Genomic DNA, 22,969 nt, shown 5'->3' with positions numbered 1-22,969 from the left:
TGAGAAAAAGCTTCCCATTGTAATATCGCTAATCCAATTTGTATTCCTAATGTTAGCTTCATAAAAATCTAGACTCATTCAACTATAATCAACTAGGGATTCTTAAAATTACTGAGAATTGAGAACCTAATTATACAAAATTCGTTTAGAAGTAGGCACATCTCATAAATCTGCTATTAGTGGAGTTACTGCAGAGAATGAAATTAACTTTCAAAATGTTTCGGACTTACACTGCACAGTATTTCAACTTCAAGATGAAGAAGACAAATGTTTTGGGTGACACTATTATGGTAGCCAAGACTGAGACAACAAAGATTTTTTTAATTGGCAGGACACAACTAGAACAGAATTCAGGTAATTCAGGTAATTGCCTGTCAATTTTTGTAAGCCACCTACTCAAATTTTTTGTAGAAACTCATGGTTAACTTGCTTAGCTTCTAATAGCAGAAAAGCCCATGGCTGCTTATACTTACCACAGGGAAAAACAGAACTAAGTTTTAATAATTAATTAATCATTTCAGAATTTGGCTTTGAACTTTTATTTGGGGGCTGTTTTCTATTTTGGGGGGACTGTTTTCTATCTTTTTCAGTTTGAAAGTTTCCATATTTTCACATATCAAAAAAATCATAGTTTATTAAAACGAAACAGAAAAAGATAAAGATAATTTGCTTCAAATGTCTTCACAGTCAAATTATCTAAACTTTCTAAAAATGCCATCCACCGAACCTTTGATTTCTGATGAGAGTTCCTTCAAAGCCATCAATGAATGTGCAGTGCAGTTCCACTCCACCACCCTCTGCATCGCTATACTTTAGAGAGAGAACCTCTGAAACTGAGTAGCAGCCAGAGAGAGAAAATGACAGATACAAGAGTCAATGCTGTCTACATCTTCCTAGAGGCTAAGTAATTCACTAAGAATTTTTCTGGCAGAAACAGCATTTGTACAGTTAGACAATGTACAAATTACTGGGTACCAGCTTCCTAATGCTTCTGAAGTAATTTCCCAGCATCAGAAAAGCTAGGGAAACACACCACAGAGAACAAGGTTATTATGATTTTTTAGTACATAAACCATGTAGCTTTATTTAACTTTACTATACTGTCTTGCATGGATGCCATGAAACAAGTCTGCAATGACAAGAAAGCACAATACCATCTAGAAATAAAACTGTAACAAAAGATACTTTCATGGAAAAGACAAAGGTTCTTAGAGAAACAATAGAGAAACATTTCTTGCTTGAAGACACAGTGAATGAAAAAGGCTACCACATGGCATATGTTCCGGACTGATAAAATGAAATAAAATAAGGAATGTCTAAAATCCCTCATCAAATCCACATTCCACATGAACTCTAAAAATCCACCGAGGCAATGGCTTTGCTCACAGAAATCATTAACTGTTAAATAACCATTGTGTTAGGGTTCTCATTTTTTGGCAGAAGGCACACAGATTCTTTGGACTTCATTTAAGTTCTACATGGGGTTTAGGATCCCACTTGAGTTTTTATTAACAGGTTAAATTCACAGAATCACAATGATGAACAAAACGTTGGTTCTGTTAGACATATTTGTGATGCAGCGAACATCATCAAAATGGGCAGCATCTGCAGAAACGGAACCAATACTTTGCAGACACTGATGACACCATGGACTTATGACATGTATATTTTTCTGAAATCTGTTTACTATCTTCCATTAGAAGGACCAAAAAAAACCCCATTTAAGATCAGACAACTGAAAGGTTAGAAAATTATAGTTTTCTTCCTGTTTTCAAAGCACTAGTAAAAGAAATCTTTGCTGCATACTAATTGAAATCAAATACAAATGACAGGCATAATGCAAATCTCTGTGTGGTTTTTTTTTATTATTAACTCTATTATTTGTTTTAGAGAAGAGAAATTTACAAAATATTTATTTACTGTGAGGAATTACCTTATAAGACCCTTCAGTCACAAGCAACCTTTATAAATTATTACAGAAGACAACTACCCTTTGTTGCTCATCCACATGGGTACCAATAATACTGCCAAGGGATAATTTGAGCAGTAAAGGGTGTCCACAGGGCTTCGTATTAGGCTGAAAAGCACAGGAGACCAGAAGGGTTGTCCTTAATGCAAGAGGAAAAGCTTAGACAGGAGCTTCAGATTCCTGCAGAACAACACTTGACTGAGCAGCTGGTGCTAGGCAACAGGGCTTTGACTTCTTTGACCACAGGATCCTCTTGAAGGAATGAGGGCAAGAGGAGAGACATGGGATTTGCCTGGCTGAATAGAGCAACAGGTTTGCTGACCTAGTGAGAAGAGTTCTAATCTCAGTTTGTCAAGGATGCAAGACAAAATCTACAGGTAAGTGGGAGAACATGCCCAGGGAAGAACACATGTGACAGGGCAATGAATGTTTCTCTCCCTCCTCCTCAGAAAGTAACATGACTAGAAGCCCAGTTGAAGTGCCTGGGAAGCCCAGTGCCAGCCCAGTTGCTGCATGGGAAGCAAATTAGACAAACTGTAAGTGCATGTACAGTCACGAAACTGTGGTATCATCAAGATTACAGAGGCTTAGTGGGACAGCTCACCTGACTGCAGGGCTGCAATGATTAGACACTGGCTCTTAGGAAAAGCAGGAAGAAAAGGAGAGGCTGTTCTCTACACAAAGTAGGATCTTGAATGAACAGAGCTCTGCTGAACAGCAGGTAACAAGCTTATTGCTCCTGTGGCTATAATGAGAAAGGGAAGTCAAGAGGAAGGTCATTATGGTGAATATCTGCAACAGAACACCTGATCAAGAAGTGGTCAAACCCTTTAAACAACTAGAAGCTTCTCAACCACAGGCTTTGGTTCTCATGGGAGACTTTAACCATCCCAACATCTGTGTGGATGTCAGCATAGTAGAGGGCAAGCAATCCACTAGATTTTTGAGTTCACTGGGAAGAATTTTTTAGTGCTGGCACTGGACAGGCCAACTAGGTTCACAATCATTCAAATAAGTGGTGTTCAACAGTAGCTGTGGTTACAATAACCATAATCCTGAGGGAAGTGAGAAGGGCAAGTACAGTAAACTCTTTGAACTTCAATAGAGCAGATTTCAACTCATTTGTGAAGTGGTAGACAGGATCTCATGGGCTGATGTCATGAAGAGTTAAGAGGCCCAAGAGAGCTCACTTGCCTTCAAGGGCAGCTTCCTCGAAGCTCAAGAATTATGCATATATTTATGTATACAAATGAGTAGGCATAGCAGGAACCTGTTGGGGCTGAACAGGAAATTCCTGACTGAGGTGTTTTAACTGAAATGCAAAAAACACCAAAAAATAGTGTACAAAACGTGAAAGCAGGGACAAGCTACTTGAAAAGAATATAGAAGTGTTGCTCAGTAATGCAGGTATAGAAGGAGGAAGGTCAAAGCTCAGATGGAATGAAACTGGAAAGGAATGTGAAGAGCTGTCATTCCGGAAGCCATTCTATAGATATATCAACAACAAAAGGAAAATGAAAGACATAGCAGCCCCTTACTCAGTGGGGTAGGTAACCTTGTGATGAAGACATGGAAAAGGTTGAGACACTCAGTGTTCCTTTTACTTCTCTCTTCATCAGCAAAGGCTGTCCTTAGGCCTCTCAATTCTCAGTAAAATGGAGAAGTTTTGGGAAGTAAAGTAGTAGCCACGGGACTGGAGAAACAAAATAAGGAACTATGTAAGTACACAGGATATGTGCAGATTCATGGTACTTAATCGTATGCACCTAAAGGTTCTTGGTGTGCCACAGTGTGAAACTGTTCTGTGAAACTCATCTTTGAAAGGCTGTGACAATCAAGGATGATTCCTGATGACTGGAAAAAAAAGATAATTTTTCATTTCTCATTATCAAAACAAGCAAGGATCCTAGCAACGGTATATCTGTCAAGTTCACCTTAGACTTTCAGAAAATCATCATGAAAGTGTTCAGGAAAACCATTCCCAAGCACATAAAGGACAAACAGGTTAACGGAAATAGCCAGCTTTTGCCAATGCAAATCATCCTTGGCTACCTGACTGCTTTGATGAAAGGATTTAGCTTGACATTAACAAAGTCTTCACAAAACAGTTCCCTGCTGTATCCTTGTAGTCAAATTGAGGGCATATAGACTGGACTATCATGTGAGTGAAAAACTGTCTGGCCCATCAGGCTCGGACAGCAGAGACCAATTGTTTAAAGTGAAGCTAGTGGTCAGTGACTCGCAGCATTCCCCAGGAATTCAAACTGGGGCTGAATTTATATAATATCTTCACCATGAGTCTGGAGTATGTGATTGAATGCACCCTGACAAGGCTTGCAGATGGCACCCTGAAGGGCAGGACTGCCATTTAGACAGGCTTTGATGACAGGCTTTGACAAGCTGGAAGAATGAGCAGATAGGAATCTCATTATATTCCAAAATAGAAATGCAAAGTCCTATACCTGGAACAGAATCATTCCCTGCAGAAAATATTGCTGGGTGGCAGCTCTCACAAAATGACCTGAAGTCCTGGTGAAACACAAGCTGAGTCAGTGGTGCACTTTTGCAGCATTGAAGGCTTCCTTCATATTGGGTTGCATGAGCAAGAACATAGCTAACATCTAAAGACAGAGCGTTAAAGAGAATTCATCTACTTGACATTCAGGAGGCCCTATCTGAAATACTGTGTCCACCTTACGGTCCCCCAGTACTAAAGAGATACTGACATTGACAGAATAGAACAAGCCTAGACAAGGGCCACTACAATGGTTAAGATGCTGAAGAACATGATGTAGGAGGCTAGAGAATGAGGGAAATGGATTTTTCCATCTCAACAAGAGGAGGCTATGAGAAAATCTAACTGCACTGTTTATTTTAGGAAAGCTGGAGCCAGAATCTTTTCATAGGTCCACAAGAGGAGAAGAGGAAATGGACATAATTTGTCGAAAGATAATTCGAATTAGACATGAGAATGAGTGCAGCTAGGCGCTAGAACAGGTTTCCAGAGAGGCTTTACAAGCTCCAGCCATGGAGATATTGACATTTCAACTGTGCAAAGCCCCGAGCAACCTGACCTAACTTTGAAGTTATCCATGCTCTGAACAGGAGTTGAACTCAAAGAGACTGGATCACCAGAGTTCCTCTTAAAAGTTTATATGGTTGAAGATTTCAAGCTGCTTCTTCCTGGCAGAAAGTTTCCAAAAGCAGAAACCTCCAAAAGCATTTGCCAGGTCCTTCCATCAAACTGCTATAGCTATCCTCTATGCAAATGAAAAGGAAAAAAGATCAGTAGATAACATCTACCTCTGAATGTAAACTCGGGAGAGTCACTGCTTCTGAATTGTGATTAGTTTTAAATGGTGGATATTTTTAGACAGTATATTAGTAAATTTACTTTTAGAAAGTGAAAAAAACTCCACCAAAACTCAAAATAAATTTATTTAGTCTGCTGTTCTAATATTATCTTAGTATTTCAAAGATATTTCATGTCTTCATCTTTACCTCTGCAAAAAGGAACTGGAAAATCCCATGATGCACCATTTCCAGGACTCACAATACATGTCAACATGGCATGGCCTTCTAGGATGTAACCAGAGATACAGCTATATCGGATTTTATCTCCAATGTTGAATCTTGTTCCATGAAGTACTCCTTTAGGTATTTCTCCTGGGTTGCCGCAAGTATGACTAGGTAACACTGTTAAAAGAAAGAAGAAAAAATGTTACAGTTAAAATCTGCAGAATGAAGTAATAAATACTTGTCAAATAATTGTAATTAAATAATTTGGTTTATTATTTTTTAAAACAGTATTCCTCATGTGAATAAGGTGAAATTAGGCTATGGAATGTACTTTCACAAAATATTTCAGATTATAACAGACATCATCATTTCAAAGCTAAAACTTTCAAACTCAGTTCCTGGTTTAACAATCCTTCAGTGAAGTTCTTTACAGGTATATTTTCAAACAAAATATCCTATAAATCTTGCTGTTTCTCCCAAAACTCTGAATGAATTAAAAGAAGCTTTTATTTAATTCTCTTTTTTTTGTAAATACAGCAAAAATATTCATGCAACATCATTATGTATCCAGGCATTAGAAGGTACTTTAAGTACAGTTTTCATTTTAGTTGATACAATAGCAATTTAAAAGAATTCAGTAATGAACTGGTCTTTGACAGTAAATTAAAGTCTAAAGTATATTTTAAAAGTTTGAATTTTTGCTAATTTTCAAATTGCTCTAGGTTCTAGAAAATAAATTATGCCAATCTTTGTTAACAGAAACAGAAAACATGAAGGAAACAATGACTAAGCAGTAAAACTGGGCTGATATGAATGGACATACTTATTTTCTTTTTTATTGCAGAAGTTCACTACCACTTTTAAGCATTAGTTATTTGGAAGGATTGTCTTAACTGATTATCAGTTTAAAGATGATACTCTTCCACCTAGGAAAAGCAAAAGTGTGTGCTGGGGAGGAGGAAAATGGAACTGTTTTTGTTCTCGATATCGCTTGAAAGTTATTAATGGCATGCCACTCCTTTCATTGAAGTAGTACAAATTAAAATTGTTTAATTTCCTTTAGAGCAGAACAAATCAGTGCAGGAAGTTGAAATATGTCATGAAGAGAGCACAAAAGACAAATGTGTTCATCAAAGAAATAGTGGTCTGAAAAGCTAACATGTAATTCAGGTATCATTTCAGAAACCGCATGTTTCATGGACAAATTCTTTCACCCCATACTTCTTTCTTTCCTTACTCTACCCAACTGCAGAATAACATGACTGTAATAATCTCACTAACATGCATGTTGAGAGGATTAATTATTCACTACATGTAAATTCTCAGAGTGTTGTAAAGCATTATATCAATATATCAATGCTAATTAAGCCCCATTATACCATGTAAGTTCAATTATTGAATGCACACCCTTAATTCATTACTCAAACAGTTAGCCACACTGGCATTTAAATGATCATAATTACACACAAGTTACATCTCCAATTTTAAAATGGCTAAAATTTTAAAATGGCTAAAAAACATAAAGCTAAAAAAGTTAAAAGAGAGAACACTTTCACTTACAACATCCTTTTATGAGAAAAATCCTGAAATCTTCTATAACTATTAACAAGGTAACAACAGCCACCTAACACTCTGAAGAATCATGAGTCAGATGAATGTTCTACCAATGCCGCAGATCGGATCTAAGATTTCTCTTCATTAAGGTTGCAGAGTGAGTATCTACCAAAGCCAGAAGCAAATAATATGATACCTGGCTTCTTTTGTGCTGTTTCAGCAGCCTTAATAGAATAAGATATTTATTTGGATGTGCTTATTTACGTTGGAAAGAAAGTCAATGTTTGATTTACATATATGAGAATGAATACATATATACAAAACAATGTGATTTTAAGACATCAAAATATTTTTAATAAAATCCAGATACTAATTTACATTCCAAAAAGCTGGCCAGAATGATCCATTACATGCTGTGGCATATATTGCTACATGCTATTATATGTTTTATAGCACTATTTAAAATGTTACCTCTCTCTTGGCAGATTTTCCCTTTTTTGCTGCTTTAGTCATGGTAGGTTAATACAGTAATTTGGCAAGACAAGCCAAACAAATAAAAACATGTTATATGCTTTGACACAGGAGAATACCTGCATTTGAAATGAGAATCTCTCTTTCTGTTATTTTCAAATCAAAACACGGTAATACGAAATAGTTTCATCAGAAGATCTGGTCTATGCAACAATATTTATACAACTCAAAACTCAGTATGTATTTTTATGAATGGGTACGCTATCCAGAAAAAAAAATATGCATTTTTCAAAGATACTGTGATTTCTGATAAACTGCTTTCCCAAGCAAAACACATCGCAGCAAATCTACATCTGCCATGTACTTGACAACTGGTACTGGCAAACTGTTGAAATTGTATTGCAGCGTATCAGTCTTCTATCTCTGTAAAGAAGGTCTCCTACAATACGATGATTTTCTGCCTCTTTGTACCACTATATCTGCCAAGAACGCCAGAAAAAAAAATGGGACTTTGCATGCTGAAACTGGCATGCATTTTACCACAACCTCCTGAAAACTGGTAAAAGACAAGTGATCTGAGAATAACAGCCATGTTCAATAACACACGTAATAGTTCACAAGACTTCACCGCTTGTCAAGATCAAGCATTAAACTACATTATTTATCGTTATTCTAAAACTTTGATTCAAGTATATCGAGGTAGCGGCACAATTTCATCCGCACAGATTTTTCTGCTTCTAGTCTGGACTTAATATGAATTGTCCTTTGAAGATTCCTAACAGTAAGCAAAAGAGTTTAATCTTTGGATTATGAGAGTTCTAGCTGACCAAAGCTATCATATGCAAAGGTTATATATGTCCATCAAGCTTTAACTTCATTGCCAAGTTTTCAGTAAGAGACTTACATTTTTCTGTAGTGTTACTGAGGTCTACTGTCGATAGGATTGAGAATCTGCAGTCACTTCCTGGAGGAAGTGCCTAGAATCACCAGTGTCACAGCATCTTTCATGATCAAGATGCTTCGCTTATGAAATACTTTGATGTTCACTGTGTATTGAACACAATTATAAACTATACCACACAAAAGCACTAAAGGTAATGGATTTTTTATACTGACCTAACACTGGAGTGTTCTCATATAGTATGCTTTATCTCATTTTTTTCACTCAAGTCCTTCGTTGGTTTGAAAAAAAATTAAAAATTAGAGTGTTCAGAAAGGAATTCTCTTAGTCTTAATATTTTAAAAGCAAAAATATGTACAATGGGATAGCCAAGCAGATCCATCTCCTAAGATTTCCTCCTCAAGAATCTATCTTCACCATCACAAAGATGTAAGAACCTGTTGTGGACTTCACGTCCTAGCATAGATCAATCTAGAGCACTGTGTGGTAAGATTTATTCATTAAATTAAAGCTAAAAGAGAGGCCTTCCTCATACATCACATGTATCTTCCTAGACAGTAGAACTATTTGATGAACACACATGATCAAAATCCATAATGCAATTTATGAATTAGATAACATGCCAAAGGTTTTAACTCACTATTTAAACTTACTAGGCATATGTTAAATATTTATTTTTTTAGAAAAAGAATTGAAAACATCATAATCTATATGCTAAAGCATAACACTAATACTCATGATCAGACAGTGGCAAAAGGCTGCACCACAGCAGGACTGTAAAATATATTAGAGAAATGGCACCATTTTTGATGATGTATAAAAAATCAACTAAAGGTTGTTAAATAAATTAATATTTAACAAATTACTCATTATCAGATGGCCTCCATCAGATTATTTATTTACAGAGCCTTTTCAATACTCTTTCTGAAGCTAAACTCCATATTTATTTGCAATACAGGCCACTTGAAAGCATATTCACAGCACTTTAAACATAGTTATCTTTTGCTTTCACTTATGGAGACTTTCCTTCATTTTGTTAGATATATTAGATTTCATCATTTACCTCTTTTTCATTTATTGTAACAGAGAAATCACCTAAAATTAGAGAGCAGTAGTTGATAAAGAAAAGATAAAATATAAATGGTAGCTGTCATTGAACTGAATAAACTTTTGAATTACTATTTTATTCAAACTAAGTTTCCTTACTATGGTCATCACACTAGAATGCATCACACTAAATATGCAATAAACAATGCCCACATGTTTTTCCCATGTTTACTTCAAACCCATCGTGACAACTACTGGCAATGTAACATCCTGTTTTGGTAAGACCTTTTTTTGCATTTTCATTTAAAAGACAAGTGATCTGAGAATGACAGCCATGTTCAATAACACACATAATAGTTCACAGGACTTCACCGCTTGTCAAGATCAAGCATTCAACTACATCATTTATGTGCCAAGTTAAAAAAAAATACTTTCTATTAAATTCTGAAGCTTTTGAGGTTCAACTCCTCTAAATTTTTACATGAATAAGGCATTTATATTTGAAATCAATTATAAAATTATAAAAACTAGCTTCTCAACCTTTGCTGAAAGTACTATTTAGAGGCTCAATCTGACAATGATTTCAGGAGAACATAATGGATTTTCTTTTTTTCACAGATGTCACGATTATAAGCTAGATTGCAAAGATTGCCTAGAGGCCTTAACGGCAAAAAGCTCGAACTGCTTATGTCAGTTAAAGATAACAGTTTTATCCTTCTGTGAATCAGTTGCTCAGCTTTTATAGGCCAGTGACACACATGGTAGTTGGAACTTGACAGAAACAATTCAGAAAGCAGCTTAATTCAAATTAAGAAAAATAGAAAAGGAAAAGAGGAAAGGAAGGAACAAGGTTCATGTTTTCCTTTTGCTTACTTTGATAGCTTTACAAGACTTTACAAGGATATATATATTCGTTCTTTATCCTGTTCTTTCTGAAACAACCGGAGAACTGTCGTGGTTTTTGGACTGAGGGTCGAGACAAGAACCGAGAGGGAGAACCCACCAACCATGGTCCTGGGCAAAACATGACTCAGGCTTTCTTCATAAAACAAAACAATTTATTAACAGTTACTAAACAGTAACAGTACCAGTTCGGGCTTTACCAGTCTCAGCCTCTTAGGGAGCTGCTGCCACTCGCGTCGGCGTGGGTCGTCCCACGGATTCCAGATGCCTTCACGACCTTGTCGTGCATTCCATGCCCCATTATTAACAGTACCTGGTCGCGCATCCCCTGCTCCACGACCTCTCCTGGGCTCAGGCATCTCCTTCCCGACGTGGGTTTCTCCACGGGCCACGAGTGGGTCTCTGCTCTGCCGAGTACACCCTGGCTGCAGGGGGGCCGCCTGCCATCTCACACCGATTTGCAAGGGAAGCCTCAGCTCCAGCACACCTCCTCCTGCTCCATCCTTAACTGACCTGGTCGTTGTGGTTGTTTTCTCTTAGATCTTAATCTCCTCTAGAGGAGCTCGGCCCGGCAGGCACCCCGGAAGCGGGGCGCTTCCCGAGTCCCCCATGCGGCTCCCCGGCGCCATCTTGAGCACATGGCGCCGGCCCGGGCCCGGGCAGCCGCCCGGCCGGGAGCCGGGAGCGAGGGCCGTGCCCTCCTGCTCTCTCCTCGCTCCTGAGCAAAAAGCCCTTTCCCGCCCCTTTGTCCCAACTTAAATAGGGCAATTCGCAGAGGCGCCAATTTGGCTCAACCTCCCCCAGGGGGGGATGGGACTCAGATCTGGTGGCACAGGGAGCAAATCCCCTCCCCTGCCACCAGAACACCCCCCCCATCAAACTATCACAAGAAGTTTTCTGGGTTACACCTAAGTTCAGCCAAACACAAACTTCCCTACTTCTTTCTGTTCCATAGTCCCTGTGCTGCAGTCCCCTATGTGTTTCCTAACATTACCTTCTTATATTGGTGGCCACAGGCAAAACCACACACAAAGGAAAAAGAGTAAGTTAGGAGGAAGTCAGAGAGTCCCTTGATGTGGTTGACAGCTTTGGAATTACAATGCTGGAAGGAATTTCAGAAGCTCTGTGGAGAAAATTAGGGCTACAGAAAATTTCAGGGCATATGTCAAGATGTTTAATAGGTGTGATTCACAGCCCATGATACCCTGTCCACACAGCTACAGTAAGTATTGTACTTCATGGTTTCATGCATAAATAGAAGATATACATACAACTGTACTTCCAGAATCACAGACGAAGAAAACAACTTTTGTGGGTAATAATTATACTCAGTATATGCTAACAAATAGGAGAGGAAAAAATGTTAAATTTTCTTGCAAGAATAGCACTGAAATGAAACTCTCTGCTTCAACTCAGAAAAGCAGCTTCATTTGAAAACAAATTCAGGGAAAAAAAAAAAAATTAATAGTCTTTCAATCTACCAGACTGAAAGTGCTGTACAGAACAAAAGATGGACTTAGAAAGACACTTACACATACATACATGTAAAACTATTTTCTTAAATAATATTTTTTCTAGAAATAATATAATGCTTTTTTCTAAGGTGTAAGAAATGAAATTTTCTTTTAAAAAGCAATTCTAAAGAATTCTGTAGAACTGTATTTGTTATTTTTACCTAGAAAAAGACTACAAAATCAATATATTTGATTTTTTTTGAAGTTTCTACTGTCTTACATTAAACTCCATTACAGTACGTTTTGACCTTTCTTTTTTAAATAATTCCAAATATTGAATCAATTGAAAAGCATGTAATATTTCACTGTCAATTTATTGAACAACTTTGTCCTTTTATTTCCAGGAGCTGTGTACAATGAATAGTTAATTGATCTACCAGCACTGATTTCCACATTAGTATGGAACACTATAGATGCAGGTAGGTCATTTGTTAGAGGACAATACCATGACAGAAACTGCACAGTCCTACCCTTCGCAAAATTCTTCCTTATTCTCAAAACCAACATGACCTACAAACTTGCTTTCATGGATATGACACTTTTTGCAAAGCAAAGGAGACAAAGAAGCTAGAGTAGATTGCCAAGACAATGTCTGTTTCAGTTTTTAATATCTCCAAAGATGGGAGACTCCACAGGCTCTCTGGGCAACCTTTAGCAGTGTTCAATCAACCTCACAGAAGAAACAAATAAATAAAAACCCAAATAAAATAAAAAGAGCTTTTTCTTCTGTTTAAATGGACTTTTCTGTATTTCACTTTGTGTCCATTGTCTCTCATCCTACCAGTGGAAAGAATCTGGCTGCATCACCTTTACCCCTCCCCAGAAGGGAATTTACACACCTCAGTAAGAATCCCTTGAGCCTTCTCTTCTCCAGACTGAACAATCCCAGATCTCTGTTTCTCCTCAGGTCAAATGTGCCAAGCCCTTAACCATCTCTGTGGCCCTTTGCTGGACTTGCTTCAGTGTGTCCACATCTTTCTGTTGTACTGAGGAGCCCAGAACTGGACACACCACACCAAGTGTGGTCTCAGCAGTGCTGAGTAGAAGTGCAAAATCATCTCCCTCAACTTGCTGATGCAACCCAGAAGGCTGTTGGTCTTCATTGCCACAATGCCATATTGCTGACCTGTGGTAAAGCAGCTGTCTCCAGGTTCTTCTCTGCAGAGCTGTCTTCTAGCAGGCCAGCCCCGATCCATTACTGATGCCTGAGGTTATTCATTCCCAGGTATAAGACTTTGGATTTCTCTTTGTTGATCTCTATGAGATTTCTGTTTGCCTACTTCTCCATCCTGTCAAGATTTCTTTGAATGGCAGCCCAACTGTATGGTATACGGGCCATTCCTCTGAGTTATGTATCACTTGGAAACTTGCTGAGCATGCACTCTGTTGTTGAGGGCACTAATGAAGATGTTAAACAGTACTGGGCCCTCTAACGACCTCTTTGGTGATTCAACAGTGATGGGTCTCCAACAAATTGAGTATCTTTTCCAGATTTGAACTTTCTGTTCAACAGTAGGCCGGAAGAGCCAACATGGAGTCACTAAGAGTGAATCACTCCTGACCAATCTGATTGCCATATATGAAGAGATGACTGGCTTAGAGGACTATGGGAGAGCAGTGAATGTAGTTTACCACGACTGCAGCAAAGCCTTTGACAAGGCTCTCCGTAGTAGCCTTGTAACAGACCAAGTGGAGCACGAAATGGATAAATGGACTGTAGGGAGGAGGAAAATTGGCTGGACTGCAAGGTTCAGAGTGTTGTGACCACCATTAAAGAGTTCAACTGGCAGCCGGTTGCTAGTTGATTCCTTAAGGGTTAGAATCATAGAATCATAGAATGGTTAGGGCTGGAAGGGACCTTCAAAGGTCATCTAGTCCAACCCCCCTGCAAGGAACAGGGATATCTCCTACTAGATCAGGTTGCTCAGGGCCTTGTCCAACCTGGCCTTGAACGTCTCCAGGGATGGAGCATCCACCACCTCTCTGGGCAACCTGTTCCAGTGTTCTACCACTCTCATAGTAAAAAATTTTTTCCTAATATCCAACCTGAACCTACCTCCCTCTATTTTAAAACCATTACCCCTTGTCCTATCATAACTGGCCCTCCTGAACAGCCTCTCCCCATCTTTCCTGTAGGCCCCCTTGAGGTACTGGAAGACCGCTATAAGGTCACCCCGGAGCCTCCTCTTCTCCAGGCTGAACAGCCCCAACTCTTTCAGCCTGTCCTCATAGGAAAGGTGCTCCAGCCCTCTTATCATCTTCGTGGCCCTCCTCTGGACCCTCTCCAACTGGTCCATGTCCTTCTTATGTTGGGGACTCCAGAACTGGACGCAGTACTCCAAGTGAGGTCTCACGAGGGCAGAGTAGAGGGGGAGAATCACCTCCCTCGACCTGCTGGCCACGCTCCTCTTGATGCAGCCCAGGACACGGTTGGCCTTCTGGGCCGCAAGAGCACATTGCCGGCTCATATTGAGCTTCTCGTCCACCAGTACTCCCAAGTCCTTCTCCTCAGGGCTGCTCTCGATCCAATCACCACCCAGTCTGTATTTATGCCTGGGATTGCCACGACCCAGATGTAGGACCTTGCATTTGGCCTGGTTAAACTTCATGAGGTTGGTACGGGCCCACCTCTCCAGCCTGTCAAGGTCCCTCTGGATGGCATCCCTCCCTTCCAGCGTGTCGACGGCACCACACAGCTTGGTGTCATCGGCGAACTTGCTGAGGGTGCACTCCATGCCACTGTCCACATCGCCGACAAAGATGTTGAAGAGGGCCGGGCCCAACACGGACCCCTGAGGGACGCCACTTGTGACCGGTCTCCACTTGGACATTGAGCCGTTGACCACTACTCTCTGAGTGCGGCCATTGAGCCAATTCCTTATCCACCGAGTGGTCCATCCATCAAACCCATGCCTCTCTAATTTAGAGAGAAGAATGTCGTGCGGGACAGTGTCAAAAGCTTTGCACAAGTCCAGGTAGATGACATCCATTGGTCGACCCTTGTCCACCGATGCTGTCACCCCATCGTAAAAGGCCACCAAGTTGGTCAGGCACGATCTGCCTTTGGTGAAGCCATGTTGGCTGTCACCCACCACCTCCTTGCTCTCCAGGTGCCTTAGCATGGTTCCCAGGAGAATCTGCTCCATGACCTTGCCAGGCACAGAGGTGAGGCTGACCGGTCTGTAGTTGCCCGGGTCCTCCTTGTTCCCCTTTTTAAAAATGGGGGTTATGTTCCCTCTCTTCCAGTCATCGGGGACCTCGCCAGACCGCCACGACTTCTCGAATACAATAGCCAGTGGCTTGGCAACTTCATCCGCCAGTTCCTTCAGGACCCGCAGATGGATCTCATCAGGTCCCATGGACTTGTGCACCTTCAAGTTCCTCAGATGTTGATAATGGGGTTGATAATGGACCTGATATTCTTTAATATCTTTTATTGCAATGGGAGATGGAAGTGCAGTCCTCAAGTGCAGGATGACACTCAATTGAGGAGCGATCCATACATCTAAGGGCAGGACTGCTACTCTCTGGACTGTTGAAATCCCTTTGAAACATCATGGCACAAATATAATGAAATTGAACAAAGGCAAATGCAAAGTTTTGCCCCCAGGACAGTGTAACATTATGCAGCTGTACAGTGTGGCCCCAGCTGGCTGTGAAGCCGTTCGGCAGAATGGTACCTGGCAGCAATGTGTTCTGGCAGCAAAGACACAACTACACCTCAAGCTGTAGAAGAGTGAAAGAGCCGCCAGCAGATCAAGGGAAATTATTCTTCCCCTTTATATTGTGCTTGAGTCTATGGCTGGAGTACTGTGTTCCATCTGGTGCTTTCCAGGACAAGGAGGACATCAACAAACTAGATCAAGTTCAGTGGAAGGGAACCACAATGGTCAGGGCCTGGGGCACACGTCCTGTGATGAAAGCCTGAGGGAGCCGGGCTTGTTCAACCTGGAGAAAAGACTGCTTTGGAAAGGGTGAATCTTAATCCTGTCTCCATTTACCTAATGGGAGAGTGCAGAGAAGACTTTTCTCAGAAGCGCACAGTGACAAGATGGTGTATGGATGGTCCGGGTCATAGATATTAAACAAGTTTCAGCAACATCCAGCACACAGGCGACTCAATGTTTAGCTCACAGGTGACTCAGGGGGGTTGTAGAAGAGACCCAGCCTTGCATCACCTTGAGGCGGAGATAGCTCAGCCCTGAGTTGTCTGATAAACCCTAGGCTAAACAAAGCAGTGCTGCATTATTCAAAGTACAGAAACTTGGGTTGAGCCTTGTAACAAATAATATGCCCTGAGTCTCAATCCAACCATTGTCCAGTTGCCTGAAGTAAGACAAAGAGAAGCTGAAGGGTTTCCATTTCAGCCACAACTTTGTGTATTCAGACAATACATAAGAGGAAACTCCAACACACCTCCAAAGATCCCCTCAGGCATAGTACCTACACACAGTCACTAAATCAGAGGATAAAACCCCTAAGATTTGGGTTGGGAATTGGGAGTCCTTTCTCTAACTGCACAGTTGGCCTGTGAGGAGATTCTTTGCCCCTTGATCCGGATGGTGGCCAAAGCAACTTCCCTGGGATTGAGAGCCCTTGCCTGGAGGGGCAAGTGAATATTTAGCATGCTTTAAGCCTAGTGTCCTTCTGTGTTGTCTCTCTTGTGTGCTGTAATAGTGCATTCCGTGACACTTGAGTGTGTAATAGTGTGTTCTGTGACTCTCTTGTGGGCTGTGATAGTGTATTGTAATAGCGTATATTTTGGTTTTAAATTGCGATAGTGCATTCCTCCATTTTATCTACAAGAACCTGTAATAGTGGCATATTGAATCTGCAAGTGCAGTTCAAGTAAATTGTTGGCTTGAACCTTACAGTTAAACCTGTAAGCGCAGTGCAAATAAACCGTTTGCTTGGATCTTGTAGCCGAGTCTCTTTTCACCACAGATGGGACACAAAGGATGCAAGTTGCAGCAAAAGAAATTGCATTTAGAACTTCAAATGTTTGGGTTTTTTTCAAACTTGAGAGCAATCAAGGATTGAAATAAGTCACCCAGAGAGGCTGTGAAATCTGTCCTCAGAAATACCCATACTATGACAGGACAAGGCCCTATGCAAACTCATTTAACTTGGCCCTTCTTTTGGTGAGTGGGTATTAACAAAACAAACAACAAACACCATTCCCAATTTAAATCAGTCTATGTTTCGATCCTCAAAAAGTTTTCTGACAAACCAGCAGCTTTAGAACCACTGGAGGTTACTGCTAGTCAATCTGATTATAGCTTTTTTCCTAATTTTTTATGATCCTGAGCTTCAAGTTGACTCTTGACTTTGATTATATGCTTCTGGAACTCAGACTATGCAAGCACAGACAAAATGGTAATATCTAATGTCATACAGAGTATTGGGCAACAGCTAAGCCCCTGAGTTCTACAGAAATAATAAAAATAAAATAATTTTATGTTTAACTTCCGATATTTAAAAAGCCTCTGGTATAATAAAGATAGGGTGAAACCACATAATAAAAAAAAATAATAGTTAAAAGAAATGCCTCCCACAGAAAGTGTAATTCAACAATTACCCTCCATTGGTACTCTCATTAAATGAATGCATACTCTACATAATAATTTTGTTATGATATTTAATAAAGGCTTCTGTGAACATTCAATTTTTAGGCTATTTATTATAGTGTATAGATATTATATATACATACACACATATGCACATTAGATAAAACCAGAAAATCTTCAATTTGCATGTCTCCAGTTTTATGTTTTTTCTTAATAAAAGATCCCAGGATTTCTCCAAAACCTCTTTCCCAGAGTTGATATGTCAAAATACAAATCTCACACAAGACATTAATCTGACTATTAATCTATTGGGGGGTGGAGGGGGGGAAGATAAATATGCATAGAATTATTCCCCCTGAAATGAACTAAGGAAGATTTTCCCAACCCCAGAGTTACAAAAAATCATGATCACAATCTACTACTAGAAGGATAGTACAGAACTTCTTGTCATTGGCACATGCGCACATACACACGCCCACATAGACACACAACTATCCTTGAAAGCTTTATTCTTCAAGTTATCTAACATTGGACATTTACATCCTTCCTAAAAATGATTTCATCAAAAGTTAATGAATTAAATTTTGGTCCTGCTCAGGCAGGGGGATTGGACTAGATGATCCTTTGAGGTCCCTTCCAATCCCTAACATTCTGTGATTCTGTGATTCATTTGCTTTCCTCTAGAGGAAGGAAGAGATCACTCACAGAAACCAAAACATACAAAGTGCAAGTTTGTAGAATACCTGACAACTAAGTCATATTTATACTTCAAAGTGCCAAATGAAGCATTCAAGAACCTACATGCCACAGAAACATACATACTGAAGTATCAAACATGGCCCACTATTTATCTGCTGGTGACTTTTTCATTTAGACTGTCTTTGCTGGACCTACTTGAGATTTTTTTCTTAAAAAACCCCAAACAAACAAACAAAAAACCACAGTCTTATTGTACTGCAGGCTTACAGAAATAAATCTGTCATGCTTATTATTGTTAGCTGAGCAAGCAGAAACCTGTATTTTCATAGAATTCAATGATAACAGGAAATCTGTTCCCTGTTATGTGTTCATTTCTGTAGTTGTGCACTCATAAATCATTGCCATATTTTCCAGGTAAAATACTTGGATCATATCACTTTTGAAAGCTACAGCTTTCTTGTTTTACAAGCATTTACCCAACTGTGTCTGTCTGTCTCTAAGGATGTGCAAAATTGTGTTGGATTGCACAGCTATGAAAATCACTTGGGAGCATGTAGCAACTTTAAAACTCTAATACATCTTCCACATTGAGATTGATATTTTAATTTTCTTGTGAAGGTAATAAGGAAAGATTGATGGATTTTCTTTTTAGTGTGTTTACTTTTATTATAAAGTATGTAACAAATGTCTTGCCGTTGGTTATAAGACCATAAAAGTCAATATTGTACAAATAATGCCAGAAAACTCTCAAGTGCAAAGGCAATCTGAAGTTAAAGCTAAAAGTTTGTATTTCCTCATACTTATTTTGCTTCAGATGTACTACACACTTTCCTAGATGAGCTGAGATCAGTGACCAATATTTCTGAATTTTAGTCCTCTTTTCTTGAAACAGCAGAAGAACAAGCGGAGCCTGACAGTCCAAGCTGAGGCTATAAAAAGTATTTGAGGCTGTGCGAAATTTATAAATGGAAACTTTGCCAGCTACCAGAGGTCGAAAGTCATTAGTCATATTCTTAAAAATATCAAAATCATGCTTTTCCACCTCCTCTAAAAAGTTCAGCGTGTTCTGTCGTCGGTCTTCCAGTTTATCAGTACAGTCATCACAAGTGTGTGCAATATCTGCCCTTCTCATTCTGAGAAAGATCATGATGAACTTTTGGCAATGAAGGAACTCCTGTTTTCTCAACTATCGTTTCACACAGTTTCTTCCAAACTGTAAAAACTAAAAACGTAATCAGAAGACTACTTCTAGCTCACCACCTCATGTACAATAACAAACAAAACCAAGCAAATATCCTTTTTTAACCAGATCACTTTTGAAGATCCCATTAGGCAAACGACTACACTCAACTTATAAAAATCAAATCCATCCTGTACTTGAAAGCCCACAGGATATGAAGGTAAAACTGACAATACCTCTATTTTAAACAAGGTACTTGTCAAGCAGAAAGATAAGTACAAGAAACTGCCAAGACCTTATCTGCAGGCCTGCATACAAATCCGATTACCTGTGTTCAAATAAGAGTAATTCAATCTAAAACAAATGCAGAGCAGGGCTGCTAAAGTGATCGTGGGACTGGAGAGCTTTTAAGAGGATATCGGAAAATTTTTACAGCCTTAGTCTGAGAAATTAAGATTAAAATGTAGTCACTATGAAGACACAGGAAGGCAAATAAGAAATTGTAACACAATTACACAAGAAATATTACACAAGCTGAAGGCAGGGTTGGGACAAAAATGAAAGCGCATGAACGAGCCACAATTACAAGCAGGTTGAAAATGAGCAGCTTTCTAAGCAAAACATGAAACTACGGGGCGTTTCCCATACAGTTATATGGGGAGAGGAGACTGAGCAGAGTATGACTAGTCTAGAGCTGAACTTAATTTACAAAACAATTTTCAATAAATTGACTCCCTGTGTCTTAAGGAGTTTGATCAAGGAATGCAGAAGCTTCTTCATCTGGCTGACATAATTGGAGACAAAACGTCTAAGAGACCTACTTGCACACCTCCTATACTGTCAGCCTGCCAACACACAGATGTTTGAGTCTGACATTTCTTTTCATTAAGATACTTAAAATTGGTTCTGACAGATAGTGAGAAAGTTAATTGACTTCTGATTTTACAAGGAAAAGGACATTTATTTCAAGATGGAAGACAGGAATGTACCAAGATACTATTCTCTTGATATATTTAAATGATTAAACAAAATACATTGCATAATCAAGATTCTTATTTTCTTGTTACTATTAAAAAAGCAGTGGAGCATGAAAAGATTTACGTATTTCTTACCCAAGTATACATAAAATCTAGCAATCTCAAGCCTATTTTTTCCTAATATTTTTTTTTTCCTGAAAGCCTCTTCAAACAAGTCTATCTGATCTATATAAGGGCAAGACAACAGAATACATATTGTAACTGTACAGATGAATTGTGAATAAAAACTGTTGAAGACGGATTTCACAAGCAGATATTATCTCTATTGCTCCCAACATTCTCTGCAATGATTGTTGCTACTAAATCAAATTAAATTTTGAACTATTAAGACCTGACACATTAGGTAAGGACAGTAATTTTAACAGAATAAGGCATGAGCTTACTCTTCTTTAAGTTATATAGTTGTAATCATATTGTATACAGATATCATAGATGCACTCAAAATTGTGTTTATTAAGATAATAAAAATGCTTTATGTTTCAGCAAAATACATTCAGGAATAAAGATTCTTTAACTTTGAACAGATAAGCTTAATGCAAAGCACCCAATGTCATGTATTATTCGATAAATACAAACTGTGGAACACCTTGTATGTACCTCTTTTCTATTCTCAAGGCTAAGTACTTACAGGTCAGGGAAAACGGTATGGGACTGAAAGAGAGACAAGAAAGGAAGTAATGGTAGAATACATTTGGAAAAAATCAGCTTCAGTAATAGACACACTACTGTTGATTTAATAGAGGTTTATCTTTAGCTGTCACCAGCTTGACATCATACCTGCAGCTTCTTACTACTAAATAAGGCACCATTCCTTCAAAAACCACTTGTTATCTTTTCTTTCTTTCCTATACCTTGATTTACTGTTTATCAAGATTACAGAAAAGCCCCAAGAACAAATTGCCCCAGCACCAGGTGTACTCTCTTCTCTGGTTCAGGCACTCCCCCACTTTTGTCGCTATGGTGGCTTTAACAAAGCTGGACTGTGGCGTCTCACAAGCTTTCCACAACTGTTCTCTTGCCCTTAATACTTTGATAAGTAGTACTCCATTGCTACCAGAGACTCAAAACTTTATCTTGCTTACAGACAAACATGACACAATTTTTTAACAGGAATTCAGTATAAGATCCGAGCCTCTTGTCTACGCCTATAGTTGAAAATAAAAGGAACTAGTCACTTGCGCTTAAGTCCTAAAGATGAGTGGCACTGCAAAAGTCACAGTGACGTAACCAATTTTTTCTTCTTACCTCTTACAGTTAGGTGTCTGGAAGAGGCTCTGCCTTATCCTATTCCTTGATCAATGGCAAGAATTGTCTTGGACACAGGTTAAAATCATGCCAGGAGCACATATGGTTAAAACTCATGAATGATAGCATTGCAGTTCTCAAGCCCCTAAAGACCTTGTCCTTCCAGGTTCCTGCAGGAATGGTGAGGGGTTTTTTTCCCTATTCTAATTTAATACTTCATTTTGTTGCTGTTTTTAGAAATCCTTGTGAAAACAGAAATGCAGCAGTGCCTTTTTCAACTTTGTCCCCATTTGTTCTTAAAAGTGGCATCAGAATTGAGTTATGAAGGCTGTTGTCTGGTTAGTATTTGCAGGCTCATACTTCAACATGGGTGTCACATAACTTGCTCCCTGCTTCAGCAATATGGAAAAACAGCAGTATAAGCGCAGGAGAAGAATCTACCATCTCAAAAGCTTTAGCTATAGGACAATTATATATAGCTTTCTACCTGGGAAGTCCTCAGGTAATATTCATTTCAATGTGCACTGTTTCATGAACCTAAATGAAACAGAGAGAAGTATTTTGCACTCTACAGCTATAGTTAACACAGCTTTGAAGAAAATATTGATTTTAATGTGAGTTTAGTGAGGCGAGAGTTCATAAGATTTCATCACTCAGATGACTTTATAGGGAAGAAAGGATTCCCAAATTGTTTTCATATGTCTATGGCTCACAACATGCAACACAGATTTTCTGTTTAACCAGTCAAGGTGAGGCAGATAGAGTGCTCTTTAAAACCAGCAAATTCTGTCACCAAACCTTTGTTTTCACAGAACAATCTGAATCTCTGTTGCTTATTTTCAGTGCTGCCTTGTGCTGTCCTCTTGGTTCTTATAGTGGTTTACACAACCAATCTATAAATAAGTGCAGAGAACAGATCTGCCTTTGAAAGAAAAAAAATCCCTCAGTCACACATGTAAATGCATGCTTGGCAGGATGTTTAAACTGGAGTGGTTAACATAGCAGCTTGAGAGGAAAAAATACATGGATGACTGTGCAGCTGAGATATCGGCTAGCCGTAGTGTGGGAGTAAGAATGAAGAGCAGCAAGAAGAAAACAAGTCTGGATAGCAAAAAGAACCACATAATGAAACCACGATCTAAAGTTTTTTAATGAAATCTGCTTTCTATAAGGTACATTCTTTGCATGATATTTAGAACAAATATCTGGTAAAAGGATTCTTGCCAAAGAGAAGGAGGAGGAGGAGGAGGAGAAACAAGTAAGGAAAGAATAGTAAAATCCTACATATGCAGTTTGACACAATGCTATTTGTGGTATCCTAATTAATCAGAAAAAAAAAAAAGGAATTTTAGGGGCCAAATAA

General features: G+C 39.1%; 1 protein-coding gene across 1 annotated transcript in view; it reads right to left on the bottom strand.

The window, feature by feature from the left end:
• The window catches only part of CSMD1 (CUB and Sushi multiple domains 1), a 1,221,578-nt gene that overhangs the window by 617,211 nt on the left and 581,398 nt on the right, over positions 1-22,969 (bottom strand). Inside the window, exon 4 of the mRNA XM_086608338.1 lies at positions 5,471-5,665. Coding sequence (XP_086464464.1) covers positions 5,471-5,665 — 195 coding nt within the window. The remainder of the gene's footprint in view (positions 1-5,470; positions 5,666-22,969) is intronic.

This window comes from Tauraco erythrolophus, chromosome 2 (genome assembly GCF_009769465.1).
Source record: "Tauraco erythrolophus isolate bTauEry1 chromosome 2, bTauEry1.pri, whole genome shotgun sequence".
Taxonomy (NCBI): Eukaryota; Metazoa; Chordata; class Aves; order Musophagiformes; family Musophagidae; genus Tauraco; species Tauraco erythrolophus.
This window is presented reverse-complemented; position numbering and strand designations above follow the sequence as displayed.